The 16,574-nt window shown below is 36.2% G+C and overlaps 1 protein-coding gene across 1 annotated transcript in view; it reads left to right on the plus strand.

The window, feature by feature from the left end:
• parp8 (poly (ADP-ribose) polymerase family, member 8) overlaps positions 1-16,574 on the plus strand; it is a 52,525-nt gene that overhangs the window by 17,712 nt on the left and 18,239 nt on the right. Inside the window, exons 5-11 of the mRNA XM_065267118.2 lie at positions 3,948-4,018; positions 4,145-4,213; positions 8,669-8,763; positions 13,684-13,744; positions 14,156-14,246; positions 15,091-15,157; positions 15,239-15,367. Coding sequence (XP_065123190.2) covers positions 3,948-4,018; positions 4,145-4,213; positions 8,669-8,763; positions 13,684-13,744; positions 14,156-14,246; positions 15,091-15,157; positions 15,239-15,367 — 583 coding nt within the window. The remainder of the gene's footprint in view (positions 1-3,947; positions 4,019-4,144; positions 4,214-8,668; positions 8,764-13,683; positions 13,745-14,155; positions 14,247-15,090; positions 15,158-15,238; positions 15,368-16,574) is intronic.

Here is a 16,574-nt window from a genome sequence, read left to right on the forward strand (position 1 = left end):
ACCACCTTGGTTGAGGTTCTAAGCGAGCAGTACTGATACTAAAACGTGACATGTAACACTGCTAGCGTCACTATTAGTGTAATTGCTAAATGCAAGATTAGCTTACCCTCATGCCCCATCGATCAAACTAAGTGATGTCGATCTCATAATTTGTGCTTTGTTGTACAAGTTTCCAAAAATCCACATGCAGAGAATTAAGAAAACGAATCCATCATCATACTCCATTGCTCCCTAGTTGAGCGTTTGTTTGTATCGCACTTTTACCAGTGATGTCACGGCAGTAGAGGTAGCGCAACTGTAACGATAAAGGGCCGTTCACATTATAACTATAATGGTACCTATATTAGCATCCACGTGACATGTTATACTGCTAACGTTACTATTAGCGTAACTGCTAAAAGCAAGATTAGCTTACCATCATGCGCCGTCAATCAAACTAGGTAATTTCATCATTTGTGCTTTGTTGTACAAGTTCCCAAACATCCACATGTTGAGAATTGAGAAAACAATTCCATCATCATGCTCCATTGCTCCCGTGTTGAGCATTTGTTTGTATCGCACTTTTCCCAGTGATGTCACAGCAGTAGAGGTAGCGCAACTGTAACGATAAAGGGCCGTTCACATTATAACTATAATGGTAACTATATTAGCATCCACGTGACATGTTATACTGCTAACGTTACTATTAGCGTAACTGCTAAAAGCAAGATTAGCTTACCATCATGCGCCGTCAATCAAACTAGGTAATGTCATCATTTGTGCTTTGTTGTACAAGTTCCCAAACATCCACATGCTGAGAATTAAGAAAACGAATCCATCATCATACTCCATTGCTCCCGTGTTGAGCGCTTGTTTGTATCGCACTTTTACCAGTGATGTCACGGCAGTAGAGGTAGCGCAACTGTAACGATAAAAGGCCGTTCACAACGATTAAGGGCCATGCTCCATTGCTCCCATGTTGAGCACTTGTTTGTATTGCATTTTTCTAGTGATGTCACTGCAGTAGTGGTACAGTAGCGCAACTGTAATGATAAACGGCCGTTTACATTATAACTATAACGTAAACTATAAAGGTAACTATATTAGCATCCACGTGACATGTAACACTGCTAACGTTACTTTTAGCGTAACTGCTAAAAGCAAGATTAGCTTACCATCATGTGCCATCGATCAAACTAAGTGATGTCGATGTCATCATTTGTGCTTTGTTGAACAAGTTCCCAAACATCCACATGCTGAGAATTAAGAAAACAATTCCATCATCATGCTCCATTGCTCCCGTGTTGAGCATTTGTTTGTATCGCACTTTTACCAGTGATGTCACGGCAGTAGAGGTAGCGCAACTGTAACGATAAAGGGCCGTTCACATTATAACTATAATGGTAACTATATTAGCATCCACGTGACATGTAACACTGCTAACGTTACTATTAGCGTAACTGCTAAAAGCAAGATTAGCTTACCATCATGCCCCATCGATCAAACTAAGTTATGTCGATCTCATCATTTGTGCTTTGTTGTACAAGTTTCCAAAAATCCACATGCCGAGAATTAAGAAAACGATTCCATCATCATTCTCCATTGCTCCCGTGTTGAGCACTTGTTTGTATTGCATTTACCAGTGGTGTCACGGCAGCAGAGGTAGCACAACTGTAACTATAAAGGGCCGTTCACATTATAACTAATGGTAACTATAACGGTAACTATATTAGCATCCACACCACCTGACGTTAAACAATAACTTGTATGCTACTGTAATTCGCTCGTGAGGCGCAGTACTCGCGTAAATCATTGGCATTAATGGCGGAGTCCACGATGTTTGAAAAACGGTTTGGAAAAGGAGACGGGCCGACTACCAAAACACACTCATAGCCAATCAAATCAAATCAAATGCCGGGTTGCGTATGTGTGGGGCGGGTCTATCAACAGAAGGTCCAAATTCTATTGGGGTAGGGGCGTGTTTGTTTAGGTGATTTCAAATATCAACATTGGCTTTCAAACATCATGGACTCCGCCTTTAACTAATATTGCATATTTCCTTTAAAAAAAATCTGTGATTGTTCACATGCCATTAAAGGTGCAGTGTGTAACTTTTAGAAGGATCAAATGACAGAAATGCAATATAATGCACATAACTATATTATCAGTAGTGTATAAAGACCTTACATAATAAACTGTTATTTGTTAATTACCTTAGAATAAGACGTTTTATCTACACACATTGAGGGTCCCCTTACATGGAAGCCGCCATTTTGTGCCACCATGTTTCTACAGTAGCCCTAAACAGATAAACTGCTCTACACATTTAATAAAGCACATTTTGTCACTACTGTATTTTGTCTTAGACAACAACATGTTTGTCCTGTGGCTACTACCGTAGCTTCTCTATGCGTTTCTGTGAACGGTAGACTGAGCCATTGGTTGCAATTCACAATCTCACTGCTAGATGCTGCTGAAATATACACACTGCACCTTTAAATATATAAATATACTTTTCTTGTTGCATTTACACAGCGGGTAACCAGCAGATGTACTCAACACTCTTCGTTTTGCGTAACTTGAAACAGTAAATCTAGTAGTTTGTGTAATCTTACCTTTTGGCGTAGTCAATGTAGTAAAATATAAAGCATTAGCCTACGTAGTGAATTTCACAGCAACTGCATCAGCGCTGGATACCTGAGGTAATTTTATTTTATAGACTTCAGAAATAAGCTTCTCCACAGTGGCCATTTCAAATGCGTTTGCACTTGAAGTTCAAATGGATTTGATTGGCTTTCATTGGTTTATCGTTCATCAGTTAGTAAAAAAATGCTCAAAAAGTGATCCCAACGATATTATTCATTGTATCTTTGGTGTGAGCTCCGCTATTCTCTATCATATATATATATTTTTTTAAACTATACTTTTTTAAGTAATAAGTTATAATGTGAACAGTGCTTTAGTCTATAATCCCACCCACTTTAAACTGGCACAAAACTCTAATGGAAAAGGAAACCAAGGCAAAGTAAAGCGAGCTGAGCCGAGCCGCGTGGTATAGTACTGGGCCGTACTATCAAATGGAACAACACCATATTTTTCCCAAACTACAGTAACACCTCTGAGTCCAACACTTAGCCCTCACTAAGCTTGGTGTTTACATGGTGCCTAAAGTTTTTTGGCAAGAAATAATACATTGGTACATTTCCATAAAACATGAAATTATAATAGTCATGTTTATAAATGAGAAGAATGCTTTTGGTACGTTTTCTTCAGAATAATAATCTGAATTTCTTATTACTGTTGCTTTTGTATTCTTTCAGTTTTTGAGCTCATCGAAAAGGCTGCCTAGATTTCATGGAAAGAAACTCTATTTATGTCAAATGTGCCAAAAACAAAGTGGCAAAACAGCGACATCCTTGACTAATTTTCTTCAGCAGTTAGTTAGACTCTTATTAGATGCTTATCACACCTCATATTTTTTCCAGGCCACACGTTCACCGAAACGTGTTGATATTTTCAGGCACAGTGCATTATAGCTAATGAGTCCGTGTACACAGCTGCTGATGGATGCTGGATGTGCACACCTTGTCAGATTTAAATGTTTTCTGACTCCATCCTCCACATAAACACTGACTCATTTTTACCCAGAGGTGTTGCGAATCACAGGCAGCTCCTCTTAGCCCAGACCTGAGATTCTAAGCAGTACTTATAAAACATGTAGGCATAAAAAGCATTATTTGTAATAAGAAGAAATTTAGTAAATTGTGTTGCTGTCACCTTACACATCATAGGATCTACACAAAATATTTATTGTGCAAAGCAGTGGTTAAATAGTTTGGTAAGAATGGGGAAGGACACAGATGAATACAAAAAGTGTCATTTATATTTCTAATGAATTTCACTTGATGTGTGTTGGCTTATCATTCTAATGTACAGTAATCCCAAATCTTTGCTTTTTTTGTCTTTAGAAATACGTATAAATAATGATGCCACTAGCTGTGTGTCTGTTAAGTCAAAACTTCAAACCAACAAAAACCCGGTAAGAAATGATACTGTATTTTTTTGTGTCAGGTGACATTGTAATGTCAGATATCATGGAAATGAATGGCTCGTCAAATAATATAAATATGACTAATGCATTTACATGCTTTTGAAAACCCTGTAGTGCCATTATGCTATAGAAGAGGATTCAGAGGGTGACAATGATTCTGAGGAGTTCTACTATGTTGGGCAGGTACAGTATGTTTAGATAAATTTGCTATTTAATTTTATGTACATAAAACCCTAATGGTCAAAAACATGCACATACCTGCTTGTTCTGTATTGGTGGTATTATTTTCCAGGTTTTACGATGAATGCACAATCATCAGATGAAATTACACTAATGGAATATGGAAATTATGCGGTGACAAAAGCAATAAAAAGCTAAATCAAAACAATCTTATTTATTTAAATGACTAGTTTCAAGGGTATAGTTTATATATATTTGCCATAACTGTGTCAAATGTTTGACCGATAAGTGTAACTGTTTTCCAGATGAAAACAGGGTTTGAAATGAAATGGCCTTTTTACGACCTTAGTGGACATGGGAACATAAAAGCAACAGCAAATTTGACCTTTAGATAGAAGTGTATAATAGCTATAGACATTTTAAAGTTGAAGTTTATTAAAGAAAGCTTTGTTCTTCATGTGACCCTTAAGCTTGATTTATACTTTTGCATCGGACCTACAGCATACAGTAGTAGCTCTGCTTGGCCTGACGCGCAGTTTTCAAAAAATGTAACAACCCATCAGTTCTACGCGGACCGCAAGTGCCGTGATTGGTCTGTTAGATCCCCTCCCTTGGGTCTAAAAAAATCTGAGTTGCATTTCCTCATTTCACATACCGGTATTCTTAAAAAAACAAACATGAACCAAGTTGAGGAAATATTATTAACAACTTAGCTGCAACATTAGGGATGCAAACTTATCATCTTTCAGCGAAATTCACAGTTTTGGATCCAAAATAGGTCATCCTTGTGATTCGTCTAGATTCGACGAGTTTTTGAAAATGGGGGGTGAGGGGGGTTTGTGACAGAATTAAATTTTAAAAATCATGTACACTTATTCTGGTAACGCTGTGTAATGACTAAGCAGCGGGTTATGTTTTTACAATTTATAGTCACCTTATGTGCTGCAGATTAAGCACACATACTCAAGTAACAAGTAAAGGTGCACTGGTTTGGTTGCATTGACATCATGTGTGGTAAGTAAAGTTCCAGGTCACGTTAACTCTTTCCCCGCCAGCGTTTAAAAATAGAATTTTTTATGATTTTCACAAAAGTTTAATGCCTTTTATATGTTCTGTTTAACATATATAAATATAAAATATATCAAATGAAAGAACAGACCCAGCAAGCTATTTGGGCTAAAAACCAAGCTAAATTTGGGCTGTCAATGAAAGTTTAATAGACGTCTACCATAGCCCAAGAATAGACGATACGTATAAGTTTAAAACAAATGAAAGCAAACACCTTGAACACCTGTTGACTTTGCCTACATGTTGGAATATCAAACATCTTCAAGTTATTTTGGAAAAAATGGCATGTAAGCAAATTCAAAGCTATTTAGGGTAAAAGTGGGTTACTCATAGCCAGTCTATATTGGGTCTATAGTTAGCCGTCATTTCAACGTCTGGGTTTTTGTTTCGCTGGGGACCCTCTGCTTTAAAAAAAATCAAAAAAATATTTTCATCCTACCTTCATTTGTTTTCTTTTTATCACCCCTCAAATATGGATAGGTTTCTTTAAAAATACCAAGTTTGGAGCAAAAAGCTGAGATAATTCCATTTATGTGAAGGGCTTTTGATAGAGATCAGATGCAGAGCGATCCTTAAATTATACACAGAGTTTGAACTGTTATTTCCTGGTTTTATAAGTTGGGTAAGTGGATAATAGTTGAAATACGGATTGCCGGAAATTGGCAAGGAAGCGTTTTCTCTTAATTGACGAGTTTACTCGTCATTGGCTGGGAAAGAGTTAACTCACAGGCCAGGAAAGGACTAACTGAGAAGCCTTGTGTGTAATCGGAATTGTGCAGGACAACTAGTTGTCTGTTATAATGTGATATTCTACATACAAGTGTTTATAGATGTCAACATGCAACAACTAATGTTTTTGTGTAATATACGAATCTGAGTATTGCATTGGTTTTAAGTGCAACATTGCGCATAAAATAATGCCTAATTTTGTTGTACAGCGCTGCCTTCATTGTAAAATAAAACTTTGTTGATAAAGTCACTATCCGTCACTATGGTTACAGGCAATCTGCACGAATAATACACGAGTTTGACAGCTGCTCATTCAGGGTTCACATTTATACATACTGTTTTGGATCTATGACTGTAAACTGTTGTGTTATCATAACATAATTAGTTTATGTGTACTGAATAATATAAAATACAAATTTCTGTAACACTAACAATAAGGTTGTATTTGTTCACAGTATCTAACATGAACAAAAAATGAACAATACAGTTTTTCAGCATTTATTAATTATTTTTATATCAGTACAGTTATTCATTTTAGTTCATGGTGGGTTATCTAATGTTAACAGCTTAAAATTTGATAAAAAATAAATTATTAATAAATGCAAAAATGTATATATTTTTTCTAAAAAGTTTCAAATAAAAATACAAATATATACATATATACATATATATATATATATATATATATATATATATATATATATATATATATATATATATATATATATATATATAAACTGTGCTGATGCTTCTCTAATGACGTATACAACTAGCTTCTTCAGCTTTTGCCTTGATGATGTGTATACAGCAGTAACATGCCTGTGGAATCTGCCTATTATCAATCTGCATGTGTGATAATGTGTTGACGCAAACAACTACGCAAAAGTATAAATGAAAACGTATGCCTATGGCGTAGGTCCAACGCAAGTATATATCAGCCTTTAGCCTCATATGGTCACTGCCTTATCAGGATTTACAGGTATAAATCCAGTCCCAAACTCACAGCACCTTGTGCTTGAGACATTTCATATTATGGTAAATTCACTTTTGCTGGCAACATAAAAACATTCTAATCATTAGTCCCCTACTCTTCAACGAACATTTCTAAAATGAATCAGGTGATCATCCACTCGAGCAAATGTATTTAGACTGATAGACTGAGCTCTGTGTGGCCTGTGAGGACCGGTCTGGTGGTGATGAAGATTCATGCCGTAATGCTTGCACTGGGCTGTGAATGCACGCTGGCTTTTGCTCACTGTAATGGGGCCAATTGCAATTTTCACATCTTTGGCTGCTCTGGGAACGTTCAGTTATAAAAGGCAGGCCACAAGTCTTCTGTATACACTCAATATGATATGCAGGCGCATTCTTGCTGAACTAGAGAACAGCTGGTGATTTACCATCATCTAAGGAATATTATTGGTGTTGTGATAGTTTATTAGGCTTGTCCTAAGACAGCAAAGTTGTCTAAAGAAAAAAAACATTTACATTAACACACATTTAAAAAAGTTGGGTTTCAAACCGACAGTTAACCTAGTTAAATATAGAAAAAAACCAACCACTGGATAAATAGTATAGAACATTCTAGGTTATTTTAACCCAGTGGCTTTCCATATCTGATCCAACCATGGGTTGAAAAAATTTAGCATTTTAAAACTGCATATAATATGACATATTTGTCATATCTTGATATTTGTCAAGAATTGTTCTTTTTTTTATATATATATATTTATACGTATAATGTTTTATTATGTGTGACCCTGTCTGAGAAATCCAGGCTAATTTCAAGTATAAGATTTAGAGCATCCTAGTTTGTTTTCAGTCATTGATTTCTCATTAATTTAAGTCTTTGGCATGGATTTACTCAGTCAATATTAAAGATATCATGGTTATATTTTTACAGAATGTTCTTTACATTATGTAGGATGATTTTATAGAGAATTATAGCAGTAAAGTAGCTGATTGTGGCACATATTATGTATTTATTTAAATATTTCTGTCGTAATATATGTAAGATGTTTAAAACAGGTTAGTGTTATAAAAGGAACAACTCAAGGGCATCAAATCTAAAAGGCATTTAATCTTAATCTTTAATTCCTATAGGCCTACTGTGTTTTCATTTGCACCATTCCTTTTGTCATAAGCACTGACTAGGTTTGCTAGGAGCTTGGTGATGGATTAAAGTCTAAAATAAGTAATTTCCTGTACAAACTTTTCTGAAGGTGCTGGTATGGCAAATTCAATTTCACAAGGAAGTTTTAAAAGACTGATTTTTGAATAAAGTACTATAGAGTATGACGTATATCAAGCTTTAAGAAAGTGCAGATATAACCAAAGTACCTCATTTATCAACACAACCATGAGCCACAGTCATCAACAGTTTAAAAATAACATATTGATTGATGTCTAGTATCTTGTTTGAAGTGTTCCATTACTGATTAAAGACTTATCCAATACTAAATGAATCTTTGAGGCTTAAGGAAAAACAAATCAGAAGTGGCAAAGTGCACTTAAAGCTCATCAAAGATAGAGTCCACACATGAAACCTTGATCAAGTGTCCCTGTGTTTTTCTGGTTTAATATAAATAAATGCAACGGTACATCCGTCTTTAACCCGTGACTATACGTGTCACTTGATGATCTCCGTGTTTGTGTTGGCAGGTAAATTATGATGGAGAGCTTCACAAACACCCACAACTGGAAGCCGATTTGGCAGCCGTGAGGGACTTATATGGCCATCATGCAGTATCTCTCAGGTACCTCACTGTTCTCTCACTTTCCTTCAAATCGATGTGAAAACATTACACTTGATGAAACTCTTTCCTACATAGGGGTGTGATTTTTGCTGAGTAATAAGGTGCAAAAGGGGGCCTAAGACTTAAAAATTCTTTAAAAATATGTCCAAAATTTATTTCAGTGAAATAAATATAAATGAAAATGAATTGTCGAAAAATATTAGTTGGCAACTAAATAAGTCTTGCTATGGCTGCATCTCCGAAATTTCCAACACTACCTTTAAAATTAGTTATGTATGTAACCCTCGTTCCCTGAAGAAAGCCAGCCCCTCACTAGCTGTATTCTCTAAAAAATCTGTGTTTGGCTAGGCGCCCATATAGCGCCCCCTTGAGGGTTCCTATGTGTATTTTCTGTGGAGTTAGTCTATTGTGTTGTTCACGCTTATAGACCTATTGGCTGTTTAGCACCACCCAGTGGTATAACTCCTTACAGCGCATTCACACGGGGCGTAAGCGTTGACGCTTCCCATTCACTTTTAATGGGTGACATCAAGCGTTGGCGAACTGAATTGTGGATCCGTCGGCGCCGCGTCAGTGCTGTTGCTCGCGGCAGAAGTTGAACATTTCTCAACTTTTCAAGCGGCAACGCGTGCGTCAGCCAATCATATCGCCTTATGCAAATAACCTAGGCAGAGCCAGCCAATTACGTTTATGGAAGACCGGAGCTTGTGTTGCGGCCACAGTGATTGGCTGTTGGCCACGCTTCAGACAAGCCTTCCGTTAAGCGTTAACGCCCCGTGTGAATGTACCGTTAGGGTTGGCTCCGCAGAGTTTCCTAGTTCCACCGAGGTCAGGATTCGCTTCCCAGTTCGCCTAGTTGACTATCGTGGGTTAAGGAAAAAGTAGTGACCGGCCTTTTTGCTGTAAGCCCAGGTTCCACCTCTTTAAGATCGGAATGTTTTACACAGGCACTGGAAAGGTCAGCTGCAGGAGCGCTTTGATGGGGATTCCCAATTCGTCGGTCACAACATGACATTGTAGCTGATACCAGCCAGGCACCGATGCTTGGATTTTTCAGCAAAAATAGTGATTTGGTAACGCACCTGCCTCTTGTTAAATACTTGTGCGGCTGAGTGGTGCCAGCAGATGCAAATACCTGAATGCCAAGTTCATTGGTGTTTTAATAGTTTCTCGAAGTAGATTGGTCTCCTCAAAGTGGTTCCCAATTCGTTGGTCACAACATGACGTCGTAGTGACCAACTGAAGGGGAATTAAAAAAATATATAAAAAATATATTTATTTAAAGGCCGAGTCCATGATGTTTGAAAGCCAATGTTGATATTTGAAATCACCTAAACAAACACGCCCCTACCCCAATAGAATCTGGACCTTCTGTTGATAGACCCGCCCCACACATACGCAACCCGGCATTTGATTTGATTTGATTGGCTATAAGTGTGTTTTGGTAGTCGGCCCGTCTCCTTTTCCAAAGCGTTTTTCAAACATCGTGGACTCCGCCTTTAAGTTTTACTTAAAAAAATATATTTAAGTAAAAACAACCACAAATTCAATTTAGATTTATTTATATAGCGATTTATTAATGTTGCACCATCTCAAATCAGCTTTACATGAATAAAGGTGACAAAACTACTAAATATAAAATAGAATATGTGTTATTGCACAACAGACACGCCACAAATACTGCAGATGAATCATGAACTGGAGATTTACTGAGGTGACAATTTTGTTCTCTCATTATCGTAACCTTCTACAAGTATCCCAGCCTCCAGGTTGCTTCAGTAGGATTATGCTGTAGCTGGCCTGAGATAAGTCCCTTTAAAAAAATCCTTTCGATAAGAAGTAGTATGATGTCAGTGAAAGTGCAAACATATCCTTTCTGCACTTCCCTTTCTCTCCCCGTCTGAGCAGTGCATTATGGGAAATGACACCCAAAGCTATTGTTCTTTAGTGTTCTGGCACAGTTAACCCACTCAAGGACGTTCTCTGCCTGAGCGGTGCCTTCATAACCCTCAGGTGGCCATTTCTCCAACCTGTCATTCAAGGTAACACTCAGGGTTCAACTGAAGCACTGTGTGAGTCATTTGAGCGATGTAATGATCTGCTGATGGCTGTGTTGTGAGAGGCTTATTTACTAATCTGATCTGCAATCAGTGTCAGAGCGGATTTACTTACGAGATGTAAATGGTGATTTTAAAGTGCTGCTTTTAAAATTGCTATAGAAACAGAGAGGATTTTTGACTTTTGAAGCCAAAACATGTACTTGACGAAAATGTTCAGATGTGAGTGTGTTGTTAGTAAGTGAAAAGCGTTTGTGATGAACTGTCAACAAGACCACCTTGCGAAAGCACGAAGCCAATTGAATGTCTGAAGATGGCTTTTAAGAGCTAAGTCCTTGAAAGTTTATCTTGTCATAAGGCTTTTGTTAACAGCAGACAGTCAAAGGAAAGAACAGTAAAAATTATTCTATTTATAGTAGCGTAACTCTGTTTTTAATTTTCAGTCAATCTTTATGCAATGCCTTAGCCCTGAGTCATGAACTGAAAGCTAGTTTGAGTATTTTGCTCTGTGTTCTTCTTGAAAAATGACCCGGGCTGATTTTTGCTGCAGTCTGTGCATGTCTAGCTTGAGTGGGTTCACTGAGGCCTTTTTAATAACTTCAGGACAATGCTTCTGAGTCGCTGGTTTTTGCCGATTCAGGGAACTGGAATTGAATGGAAAAGCAAAACCAGAAACATGCTGGATTTTTATTGATTCATTGAACTGATTTTTACCGCTGTGAATGTGTTTATTTCGTGTCTACATGTAATGTAAAAAGCGTGTGTTTATCTGTGAGCTGTTTCCCCTTTGACAGATCAAAGTGAACTATTATTTTCTCAAACCCTCTTACTTTTGAGACACAGTGGTTGTTTGGGAGTGAGGTGTAACCATGGTAACAGTTAGCTCAAAGCAAAGCAACAAACTCATCACTGTGATTTTATGAGAAATAAATGCATTGAGCGAGGCACAGAAACAGAGCTGCAGAATCGCACTGGATCTTTTCAATATAAAGAATATGGGTTGTGCCGTAGTCGTGTTTTTCAACAATGCATTCTTCAAATTAATGAACATTTGAAACCGCCTACTGCCATACTATATAGTAGGCAAAAGGAGTACGTGAGGTGAGTAATATCATAGTATTTGAAAAACGTTAGGCGAAAAGTACTTGGATGACCTATTTACTTCCAGCAAGATCCTGAAGTGTTTAGTAGATGGACACTTTACTATCACGTAAGCACCCAGAAGAGGCGAATATTCGGCCAGCGAAAATTTTCAGCCAAAAATCGGCAAAGACGGCATTTTCGGTTTTCAGCAGAAATACTTTTATCAACGAAAAGATACGGCCTAAATGTTGTGATGACGCAAACAGAAACCGCAACATCTGCGGTGTGGATGTATTTAACCACAAAAAAGCGCTAAAGTGAGCAGCTTTCTGTCGGCATAGAGGCACATGGGGTTGAATGTGTCAGACGTGATCGATCAGAACTCTCTTGATGTGTAAACTTTAGAGAGAGTTGCGCTAAAGTGTCTTAAACGGTCCATTAATATACATTTTGGAGAATAAAGCAATGAAAAACAACGTTACGTTTTTATGTGGGGCAACTGTTTATGCTGCGCTGTTTGGGATTCACCCTCGGTCTCTGTTTGCGCGCGTTTAAGGGCACTCAGTAGTGCATACACGGATATTTGGTCTAAAAGAGACAGTTACCTCAATTAACAAAAGTCTGTGTCATTAATGTTAATCAAACAACCAAAGACATACCTGTAGAGAAAATCACTTCTGTAGCTCTAATAATAATAATAATTATATTTAATTTATACAATATAGACAGTTTAATGATTCATTTAATTTGTTCTTTTTTATAAATGTTTGCAATTTCTTTATTTGTTATTAGATTTTTCCAACCCTTTTTGCTGATCCAAAAAATAACCTGATCCGTGCCTCAAAAACTGTAATGTGATCCGAACCGTAAGTTTTGTGATCCGTCACACCCCTAGTAAAGTGAGTACACAGTGATAGCCATAAATGCAATGGTACTAATAATTGGCATAATAATTTGTTTCGGTTTTCGGCCTTGGTTTCCTCTTTTTCGGTTTGCGATAGAATTTTCATTTCAGTGCATCCCTAGTTATTTTATTAAAAAAAGTCAGAAAACAGTAATGCAGCTCTATTCAAATTAAAATATATATATTAGGGCTGTCAATCAATTATAATATTTAATCTAGATTAATCGCATTGATATGAGTTAACTTGCGATTATTCGCAAATTAATCGCACATTTTTAACTGTTTGATAACTATTTACTGTCTAAGGCTGTGTCTTAATTTATCCATTAATGTGCTAGGCCAGGGTCAAACAGAGAATGTACTGTAGTACGTCCAAATTCATTTATACTATCAATATTTATACTATATAATACCTGTAAGGAATAATTGACGACGGGCCATTGAATTATAAGAAAATAATGCACACCCAAGGTGCAATGCGGCGCGAAGAGGAGTGCCGTTACACCGCGGGTGTGCATTATTTTCAAATAATTAAAAAGACCAAAGTCAATTATTCCTCTTATACCACGGTTACCACAAACATTTCTCTGGTGCCTATTTTTAAGACATTTGACAAGTTAGGTGTGTGGTTATCAGAAATTAATGCATACCCACGGAACATTTCTCAGCTAATCAGAATACAGCATTCAACAGACCCGTGGTATAAACTGTTTTAATGGTCAGTGAGTAGGTACTTCATCTAATTAAGTACCTATTGTCACATTATGCGATTTTTGATGCAGGTTAAGTCAAAACGTTGTTTAGCTGTCCTAATGAGTTTGTACATGTGTACTGTAAGATAAAATATAATCACCAACTGTTTTATTTAAAATTTAGGGAATATGGTGCAATTGATGATGTGGACATCGACCTTCACATAGATGTCAGTTTCCTAGATGTAAGTTTTGTATTGTCTTATAATTGATGATGTCTTGATGTGTTACAGGAAGCTTATTGTGTACCACTTCTTCAAGTAACATTTTAAGAGTTATAATATATTATATAGAATGTATGTGTGTGCTTATATGTGACCCTGTCTGTGAAATTCAGGCTAAAGAACATCATAGTTGGATTTCAACCATAATTTTACTATGATTACAATCTTTGACATGACCTTACTCATTCTATATTAAAGATATCAAGGATATATTTTAACAGAATGTTTTTTTTTTACATTATGTAGGATGATTTTATGTTAAAAACAGTAAATCACAAAAAAATACTTTAGCTGAGTTTTTACTGGCAGGGTAACAAACATAGTAATGTCAATCAAACTGTGAAGAAACTAAAATGCAGCTTTTGTTAAAAGGAGGAGATTGCACTTGCCTGGGATGTGATCAGAAGTTTACCTGTTATTGTGCGGCTTCACTGCTCCCTCACACAGTATTTGAATGGACCAGGTTAGATCACACGCACACAGTCATACAAGCAGACACATATAGTTATAAAATATTCATCATATAAACAGACTGAATTTAATTGACCCCGACAGTGTGTCCAGGTAATATAACATGAGTGCAATTACCTGCTCTTTAAGGAAATTATGCAAATTGTATTGCAACAAAGATTATTGTTCTACACTATAAAACAAGTCGAAATGCCTTTAATTAATTATTATTTAGTTGGTAATTTTCTCTCTCTCTCTCTCTCTCTCTCTCTCTCTCAAGTGTCATCTGAATGAATTTCTTTTAGCAGGACTAAACGTGACTCTAATTTAAAAATATTATTATATTATATAAGTAAAAGCTGAACATGCATGGTAACTCAAATTTATTTTTAAACTTTAATTGTAAGCATTTTTGTAATGTAGAAATATTGTAAATATTTTTGCAATCAAAATATCATATGCTTTTTAAACTCAAACAAAAATATTAATACAACTTATTTTTTTGTCTTCCAACCTTTGTTAACAGTTGTAGATACTTGCCTTTTGTATCTGCCAGTCTGTCTTTAATTCATAAATTGTTTGTAAATGCATCAATTGTTGCAATCAGTAAGATAATTAAAAAGTGTTCCAGCACTGTTAACATTACGCTTTCCAATTTCTCTTAGTTGTTTGTAGATTTAATCAAAATTAAATCTGACCACCTGTTCCGGTGTTTTAAAATCCTCTGAAATGCTTTGATAGCTATTTTAGATGTTTTGAAATAATATCCAATGTCCCCAGTTATATTATGTATCCTTATAGTACTTTGTTAAGATTTTTTTGTGCAATAAGAATTTCACATTGACATCCTCTTCCAGTTCCCACCGTTGATGTGTTTCAAGTGTCTTCAAAAGACAGATTTGGACTTGGACATCAGTTGAAAAAGTAAGAAACTAGACTAAAATAGAAAAAGTAATGTTTTATATGGCAAAGTTGGATTCCTAAGTGTGTTTTTTTTCTCGGTAGGATAATGCAAACCTTTGTCACACAGCAGTGGAAGTGTCAGAGCAAAGAAAAACTCATCAGCCCACACAGCAAAAAGCAAAACGAGAAGAAGGTGAAGTCTCCTCTGCACATTTTTTCAACTCTACGCAGGTAAGACAAAATGACTACTGGACATAGTTGATTAAATACGGACAAATCATAGTCTTGGATTTAAGCAAACTCCCTTTAATCATCTCCCTTTGAAGCTCTTTTTAATACAGGACTAATTTTGGTGTGTGTCTGAAGAACTAGCCTTTAAAATTTTGGTGTTTTAGCTTCATGAGCTATGTTTCCATCCAAAGTTGCGAATTTAACATATGCCCAGAATTGGAAAATCACACAAAACTTTTGTGAATAAAGCATAGTTTCCTATGAGAACCAAAATGTATATTTCTGCAATGGGATAAGGTCCCTTGTATAAGGTCCACTGTACTGGTAATTTTTATAAATCAAAAGTCGTGATAGCTTGTCCCAAATTTTGTCCCAAATTGTTAGCTCTTGTACCCTAAAGTCACACAACCTTTTGATGCACATCATGGGATTTATTTGGGATATGTGTTTCCATTATAGTTTATGCTCAGAACTTCTTATCAGATAAAATATTTATCTTACTACATTTAAAGGAATATTCCATTTTCTTAAAAGAAACATCCAGATAATTTACTCACCACCATGTCATCCAAAATGTTGATGTCTTTCTTTGTTCAGTCCAGAAAAAAACCTCCCTACGTCACTACGCATTTACGTTAGGTCACACCTGGACCGGACCTACACGAAAAGTTGTGGTTTAAAAGTGTATATTTGTTATTTTTCTTGTCAAAAATGACAATCGTTTTGCTAGATAAGACCCTTATGCCTCGTTTGGGATCGTTTATAGACCTTTGAAACTCCGTTGAAAAAAACTGTTAAGTGTTGAGTTAAGTATTAGATGTTGGGCTCTATTAAAGTCCATTAAAATGAGAAAAATCCTGCAATGTTTTCCTCAAAAAACATTATTTCTTCTCGACTGAACAAAGAAAGACATCAACATTTTGGATGACATGGTGGTGAGTAAATTATCTGGATTTTTCTTTAAATAAAATGGACTAATATATTAAGTTTTTTAATGTATATATTAACAATCTATGCGTGTCTTGCCGTTGTCATCCAGTGTTTTAATGCAATATCCCAAAATGCACATAAAAGGCAGACCAGCATGAGAGTTGATCCTGTTGAGTGAATTGTTGGTTATTTAACAGTTCATTAAAAATATGTTGTTTAGCATGTATAAATTTTTTCAGTTTATTAATTTGGGAAGATACGGCAAGCAGTTTGGTCA

This window comes from Paramisgurnus dabryanus, chromosome 5 (genome assembly GCF_030506205.2).
Source record: "Paramisgurnus dabryanus chromosome 5, PD_genome_1.1, whole genome shotgun sequence".
NCBI classification, from domain to species: domain Eukaryota; kingdom Metazoa; phylum Chordata; class Actinopteri; order Cypriniformes; family Cobitidae; genus Paramisgurnus; species Paramisgurnus dabryanus.